Raw genomic sequence first — 7,870 nt, forward strand, 5'->3', positions numbered from 1 at the left:
TCTCCCTGTAGCTCAGACCCTCCAACCCTGGCAACATCCTTGTCAATCTTTTCTGAGCCCTTTCACGTTTCACAACATCTTTCCGATGGCTAACAGCTTTCCCGCACGGGTAAGGGAGTCTAAAACCAGACGGGCGGAGGTTTAAGCTGAGAGGGGAGGGATACAAAAGGGTCCAGAGGGGATTCTTTTTTCACCCAGAGGCCGGTGAGTGTCTGGAATGGGCTGTCAGAGGCAGCGGTGGAGGCCAGTGCGAGTTCGTCACTTCACTTCGCTACTCACAACGCCGTCTCCTCTCCATTGGGGAAACCAAGCGTTGGGGGTGGGGGGGGGTGTGACTGCTTCGCAGAACACCCACGTTCTGTCCGCAGAGAGAAGCTCTCAGCTGCCCGCGCTTCCACGCTCCCCACCCCCATTCCCTGGCCAACATCTTCGTCCCCGGGCTAGCTGCAAGCCTGCGGTGAAGCTCAGCGCGAGCTGGAAGAACAGCTTTGAGTTCAACAATTTCAGGCACTTTGAGGCACTTTCTCCCACGCCTTTATCCCAACTTCCCCAGATCTTGCTGTCGCAAGGTCTGCTGCACAATTCGTTCGCATATGAAACCAGCAGGCCCCTTCTGATGACAGACTTAACAAACAGTCCCAGTTCTTTCTCAATGCATCATTTCAGTTGCGTCACACTGTCAACTTTTGCCTATTAATTCTGCGTCTTATAATCTTATTCTCCACAACCCCCTGATGAAGGAGCAGTGCTCCGAAAGCTAGTGCTTCCAAACAAACCTGTTGGACTACAACCTGGTGTTGTGGGATTTGGTTTTGTTTAACTTTGTACACCCCAGTCCAACACCGGCACCTCCAAATCAACACAACCCATTGTGAGCCACTAATCGTCCCCATTAGGGTGGCACGGTGGCTCAGTGGTTAGCAGTGCTGCCTCACAGCACTAGGGTCTCAAGTTCGATTCCAGCCTCGGGGCGACTGTCTGTGTGGAGTTTGCACGTTCTCCCCGGGTCTGCGTGGGTTTCCTCCGGGTGCCCCGGTTTCCTCCCACAGTCCAAAGATGCGCAGGCCAGGGTGAATTGGCCACGCTAAATTGCCCGTAGCGTTAGGTGCATCAGTCGGAGGGAAATGGGTCTGGGTGGGTTATCCCTTCAGAGGGTGGGTGTGGACTTGTTGGGCCGAATGGCCTGTTTCTACACTGTCGGGAATCTAATCTAATCTAAAAATTAGCAGCTATTCATTCTCCCAGGCTGACCGTTCTCCACATCGTTGTCTGTCCAACTACCCTTCCCTCACACTGGGCTCTACCCCAACTTATCCTCACCCCCCTCTCCTCACCCAGTCCTCTGTATGAAAGACCAACTGTTTCCCAGCTACTGAAGAAGGGTCACTGGACCCGAAGCGATCTTAAAGCTGTCTGAGCTTTTCAAGCATTTTCTGCTTTTGGTTCTGATTTCCGGCATCCGCAGGTCGGTGTGTTGATGAGTTAGACGGGTGCGTTGGATGGGGAATTTCTATCGAGGATGCCCATTTGCACGGTCGGCACTTGGAATGTCACACAGGCCTCGAATAAGCGATTGGCGTTTGACTTCTCTTCACCCAGCGATACCCCCAAAGACCAGCCGTATGGCAAATAGCAGGGAGGATACCTTCAGGATGTAGCCAGCGCTGGACAGATCGGCAGAAGACATTCCAGCTGAAGGAGCCTTCGCCCGAAACGTCGACTCCCCTGCCCCTCGGATGCTGCCTGAGCTGCTGTGCTTTTCCAGCGCCGCACGGCTCAACTCTGATCTCCAGCGTCTGCGGTCCTCCCAGAACGGCGAAGGGCAGAGTACAACCGGCATAGCCTCAAAATAAGAGGGAGCGGATTTCGGACTGAATCGGGAACGAACGTCTTCACCCAGAGGGGTTGTGGATTCCCTGCCCGGGGAAGTAGTCGACGCTACTTCTTAAACAATAGTGAGAAGGCGGGTGAGTGGAGCTGAAAGTTCAGCCGTGATCGTATTGAATGGAGGAGCAGCTGTAAGGGCCAGGCGGCCTACTCCTGTTCCTCGTCCTTGTGGAGTGGCAGGTGGAGTTCGATTTCGATAAAAATGTGAGGTTTGGAAAGGGCAAATCACACCAGGGCTTATGCATTTGACGGTAAGGTCCTGGGGAGTGTTGCCGAACAAAGAGACCTTGGAGTGCAGGTTCATAGCTCCTTGAAAGTGGAGTCGCAGGTAGATAGGAGGCATTTGGTACACTTGCTGTTATTGGAGTTGGGACGTCAAGTTGAGGACACTTTTGGAAAAATGCATTCAATTCTGCCCCCACTGCTACAGGACGGATGCTGTGAAACTTGAAAGGGTTCAGAAAAGACTTACAAGGATGTCGCCAGGGTTGGAGGGTTTGAGCTACGGGGAGAGGCTGGACAGGCCGGGGGCTGTTTCCCCTGGAGCGTCGGAGGCTGAGGGGTGACCTTCTAGAGGTTTATAAAATCATGAGGGATAGGGTGAGGAGACAAGGACTTTTATTTTTTCCCAGAGTAGGAAAGCCCAAACTTGGAGGGGCAGAGGTTGAAGGTGAGAGGGGAAAGGTTTAAAAGAGACCTGGGCTCTGAGACCGCGCAGAGATTGGTGCGTGTATGGAATGAGCGGCCGGAGGAAGTGGGAGAGGCTGGTACAATTGCAACTAGGTTAGATCCTAGTAAACCTCTTCTGGACCCTCTGCAGCTTAATAAGAGCAAGGGGACCAGTACTGCACACAGTCGTCCAGAAGAGGCCTCACCAATGCCTTGTACAATCTCAACATGACATCCCAACAGCGACACTCTAAAGTCTCAGCGATGAAGGCAAGCGTGCTGAGTGTCTCCAGGCACTGAACGCAAGGGCGGGGAGGTTATCGTGGCTGAGTAACCTTAGTCAGGCCCCAGCCGAAGGCTTGTGTGCAGTTCTGCTCACCCGCACTCTAGGAAGTGTGTGGTTGCACTAAAGGGGCGGGCTGGGGTCATTCACAGAGACCGAACGGGCTTGGGTTGTTGTCCTTAGAGAAGAGAAGGCCGAGAGAAGGGGTCGTGACGGAGGCGTCTAAAATTCTGAGGGGCATCAGGGAGATCGCTTTCATATTTAAGATAAGAAGCAGGAGGTTCAGACTGAATTTTAGGGGGAGCTTTTCTCTCCCCCAGAGAGTTTTGGGGATCTGTAACCCACTGCCTATAATGGTGGCACAGATCATAAGGTATAGGTGCAGAATTCGGCCATTCCGCCCATTCACTGCCATCTGGCTGAAGAAATTCCTCCTCGTCTCAGTCCGAAAGGGCCGTCCCTTCCTTCTGAGGCTGCGCTCCCCCCCACCCTTCACCGGGACCGAGTCTCTCCGACTGGTTGAAACATCTTTTCCAAGTCCACTCTACCCTGGCCCCTCTCAAGATTCAGTTTCCCTCAGACCTCAGTCACACAGAGGGTGGTGCGTGCGTGGAACGAGCTGCCAGAGGAAGGGGTGGAGGCGAGAAAGCTACGGGCGCTGGGATCCAAAGCAGACAGGGCAGGAGGCTGGAAGAACACAGCAAGCCAGGCGGCATCAGGAGGTGCAGGAGGCGACGTTTCAGGAGTACGCCTTCTTCAGGGAGGCTGGTACAACTGGCAACATTCAGAAGGCATCTGGATGGATATATGAATAGGAAGGGATCTGCACCAAGTGCTGGCAAATGGAATTAGATTAGCTTAGGATAGCTGGTCAGCGTGGACAAGTCGGAACGAAGGGTCTGTTTCTGTGCAGCACCTCTCTAAGACACGACCTTCCCAAGAGTGAGGAAGGAACCATGCAAGTAGGGCACTGCGGCTTCGGGGGGAGACAGTGGCCCTGGGGAATGCAGGATAGATTGATTGGAATGTGATAAACAGGAAATGCTGCTGAAAATCACAGTGCTGCTCTATGATTGTTCCTGTGAACCTCCTGTTGGCCCCCTGCTCCCAATATTCCAACTAAAGCCTCCCAAGTGCAGCCAACGCAACATGCCCCTGCTATCGTATCCATGAAACAAATGCCCACTCTGCATTTGCCAACAGCCAAGCCGAATGGGCACCTTAACCTCAAGAGGAGCCCCCCCCCTTTGCGCTTCAGATTTCCAAAGCCGTTCCCACTTTGGAGATTAAGGTGTGATGTCGCGCAGTCACTTGTTGACAGGCAGGGGAGTAAGCTCTGGCTTCAGAGGTTAACAGCAGGACACAGCGTCACACTACGCGCAACAGGCTGTGAATGAAGCAGGATTCTGGAGAGGATGTGCCACGTTGTGGTACTGAGACCACACCTGGGTCGCTGGCAGTTTCATAAGTCAGGAATGCACTGCACTCGCAGCTGTCAGAACCGCACCTCTTCAAGCTATTGTATTGTGCACCGACTGCCTGATAGAGAGGGTGTGCAAAGGTTAAATGCAACAGTCTCTCACGAGATAATCACAAGAGTGATGAAGGAACCATGTAGGTAGGGCACCGTGCCTTAGGGAGGGGACACTGGCCTCGGTGAGTGCAGGAGAGATTGACTGGAATGTTATAAACAGGAATTGCTGCTGAAAATCACAGTGCTGCTTCAGCTCTCAACACACGCCATCTCCATCCCCTCCCTATCTCCGTACCCTCTTAAAGCCCCGACACCCCCTCCCAATCTCCGTCACCTCCTCCAGCCCCTACACCCCCTCCCTATCTCCGTCCCCCCTCCAGTCCCTACATCCCTCCCTATCTCTGTCACCTCCTCCAGTCCCTACATCCCTCCCTATCTCTGTGGGAGCTTTACTCTGTATCTAACCCCCTGTCCCTGGGAGTGGGGGACAGTGTAGAGGGAGCTTTACTCTGTATCTAACCCCCCTGTCCCTGGGAGTGGGGGACAGTGTAGAGGGAGCTTTACTCTGTATCTAACCCCCCTGTCCCTGGGAGTGGGGGACAGTGTAGAGGGAGCTTTACTCTGTATCTAACCCCCCTGTCCCTGGGAGTGGGGGACAGTGTAGAGGGAGCTTTACTCTGTATCTAACCCCCCTGTCCCTGGGAGTGGGGGACGGTGTAGAGGGAGCTTTACCCTGTATCTAACCACCTGTCCCTGGGAGTGGGGGACGGTGTAGAGGGAGCTTTACCCTGTATCTAACCACCTGTCCCTGGGAGTGGGGGACGGTGTAGAGGGAGCTTTACCCTGTATCTAACCACCTGTCCCTGGGAGTGGGGGACGGTGTAGAGGGAGCTTTACTCTGTATCTAACCCCCTGTCCCTGGGAGTGGGGGACGGTGTAGAGGGAGCTTTACCCTGTATCTAACCCCCCTATCCCTGGGAGTGGGGGGACGGTGTAGAGGGAGCTTTACCCTGTATCTAACCCCCCTGTCCCTGGGAGTGGGGGGAGAGTGTAGATTGAGGTTGATGTTGAGTACGGAGATGTAGAGGGAGCTTTCCGGTCTGTTGCAGAGTTCCGGGCTGCTTTCGACGTTTTCGTTCAGGATGCAGCTGACGGGTGTATCAGCACCAAGGAGCTGGGCAAGGTGCTGCGGATGTTAGGCCAAAACCCCACCCCGGAGGAGCTGCAGGAGATGATCGATGAGGTCGACGAGGATGGTGAGGCTCTGTTCCAGGCCCCTCCTGATCGCTCGCGTCGCGGCCTTGTCCTCTCAAGTAAATCTGGATCCAACCGGAGATTTCCCGGGGGGGGGGTGGGGGCAGGCCTCTCGGGAACCCCGGGTTGGGGTAGGCCTGCCTGTCGGTCCGAGGTGGAGTAGGCCCCGTTACCGAGGGCAGTATCCAAGGAGAGTTGGCCCCTCTCCCCGTCACCAAGGGGAGTGGGTCCCTCTCACTCAGTGTTTAAGGATAATAGGCCCCTCTCCCCCATTACCGAGGGAAGTAGGCCTCTGTCACTCTATATACAAGGATAGTAGGCCCCTCTCCCCCGTTACCAAGGGGAGTAGGCCCCTCTCCCCTGTTACGAAGGGGAGTAGGCCTCTGTCACTCTGTATCCAAGGAGAGTAGGCCCCTCTCCCCCATTACCAAGTGGAGTAGGCCCCTGTCACTCTGTATACAAGGATAGTAGGCCCCTCTCCCCCATTACCAAGTGGAGTAGGCCCCTGTCACTCAGTATCCAAGGATAGTATGCCCCTCTTCCCCGTTACCGAGGGGAGTAGGCCCCTGTCACTCTGTATCCAAGGATAGTAAGCCCCTCTCCCCCGTTACCGAGGGGAGTAGGCCCCGTCACTCTGTATCCAAGGATAGTAAGCCCCTCTCCCCTGTTACCGAGGGGAGTAGGCCCCTGTCACTCTGTATCCAAGGATAGTAGGCCCCTCTCCCCTGTTACCGAGGGGAATAGGCCCCCGTCACTCTGTATCCAAGGATAGTAAGCCCCTCTCCCCAGTTACCGAGGGGAGTAGGCCCCTGTCACTCTGTATCCAAGGACAAGGGGAGTAGGTGATGGCCCAGTGGGATTATTGTTGGAATGTTAATTGAGTGAAATTCCAGAGACCCGTGTTCGAATTCTGCTACGGCAGATGGTGGAATTTGAATTCAATAAAAAAATCTGGAATTAAGAATCTAATGGTGACCATGCATATCGATTGTTTGGAAAAAACCCATCTGGGTCGCTAATGCCCCTTAGGGAAGGAAACTGCCATCCTTACCTGGTCTGGGCCTACATGTGACTCCAGACCCACAATCAATGTGGTTGACTTTTAACTACCCTCTGGGTAATAAATTCTGGCTGATAAAGCAACATCCTTATATCTTGACTGCATCAGAAAAAGGTCAGCTGACATCTGAGCTGAGTCAGTCTCAGTCACTTGGTAACCGAGGGGAACTGGGCCTCAGCCGGCAACTGAGGGGAACGGGGCCTCAGCTGGTAACTGAGGGGAACCGGGCCTCAGCCGGCAACCGGGCCTCAGTCGGTAACCGAGGGGTCTAGGCCTCAGTTGGCAACCAAGGGGACTAGGCCTCAGTTGGTAACCAATGAGAACTAGGCCTCAGTCGGTAACCAAGGGGAACTGGGCCTCAGTCGGTAACCGAGGAGACCAGGCCTCAGTCGTAACCGAGGGGAACCAGGCCTCAGTTGGTAACTGAGGGGACTAGGCCTCAGTTGGTAACTGAGGGGCCTAGGCCTCAGTCAGGAACTGAGGGGAACTGGGCCTCAGTCGGTAACCACGGACAAGTGGGCCTCAGTCCGTAACCAAGGGGATCCAGGCCTCAGTCGGTAACCGAGGGGAACCGGGCCTCGGTTGGTAACCGAGGGGAACCGGGCCTCAGTCAGGAACTGAGGGGAAATGGGCCTCAGTCGGTAACCGAGGGAACCAGGCCTCACTCGGTAACCAGGCTTCAGTCATTCAGTTTCAAGATGACCAGATCTCTCTCAGTAACTGAGGGCATTAGGCCTTGCCTGGGCACTGGCTAAAAGCTCAGGCCTGCATTGAAGGACTCCAGGGCCTCAAATTCACGGAGGTTCAGGGGAAGCTCTCCGGGCCTGAATCAAGGCAGGAGGGGAGGGAGCCGAGGGGCAGGTTCTGGTGGGGAAAGGAGGGTCTGAGGGTGGACGTGTTGCCGCCGCCCCTCCATTATGCTGACTCTTGTGTGTCTGTGCCCCGCCCTCCCCACCCTCCCAGGCAGCGGCACAGTGGACTTCGACGAGTTCCTCGTCATGATAGTGATGAGCAACAAGGATGAGAGCAAGGGCAAGTCTGAGGAGGAGCTGGCTGAGTTATTCCGCATGTTCGACAAGTAGGTACATCCCCGTGGGGCATCCGCTAGTCCCCCTCCTCCATTCCCCTACACCCCCCTCCCTATCTCCGTCCCCCTCCTCCATTCCCCTACACCCCCTCCCTATCTCCGTCCCCTCCTCCAGTCCCTACACCCCCATTCACATATTGTACTCTTTGCTACCTT

The 7,870-nt window shown here is 55.0% G+C and overlaps 1 protein-coding gene across 1 annotated transcript in view; it reads left to right on the plus strand.

The window, feature by feature from the left end:
- The window catches only part of LOC122542042 (troponin C, slow skeletal and cardiac muscles-like), a 9,593-nt gene extending 1,861 nt beyond the window's left edge, over positions 1 to 7,732 (plus strand). Inside the window, exons 2-4 of the mRNA XM_043679330.1 lie at positions 741 to 745; positions 5,423 to 5,569; positions 7,591 to 7,732. Of these exons, the coding sequence (XP_043535265.1) occupies positions 741 to 745; positions 5,423 to 5,569; positions 7,591 to 7,709 (271 nt within the window). The 3' untranslated portion in view covers positions 7,710 to 7,732. The remainder of the gene's footprint in view (positions 1 to 740; positions 746 to 5,422; positions 5,570 to 7,590) is intronic.
- The last annotated feature ends 138 nt before the right edge of the window (positions 7,733 to 7,870 follow it).

Source organism: Chiloscyllium plagiosum, chromosome 39, assembly GCF_004010195.1.
Source record: "Chiloscyllium plagiosum isolate BGI_BamShark_2017 chromosome 39, ASM401019v2, whole genome shotgun sequence".
Taxonomy (NCBI): domain Eukaryota; kingdom Metazoa; phylum Chordata; class Chondrichthyes; order Orectolobiformes; family Hemiscylliidae; genus Chiloscyllium; species Chiloscyllium plagiosum.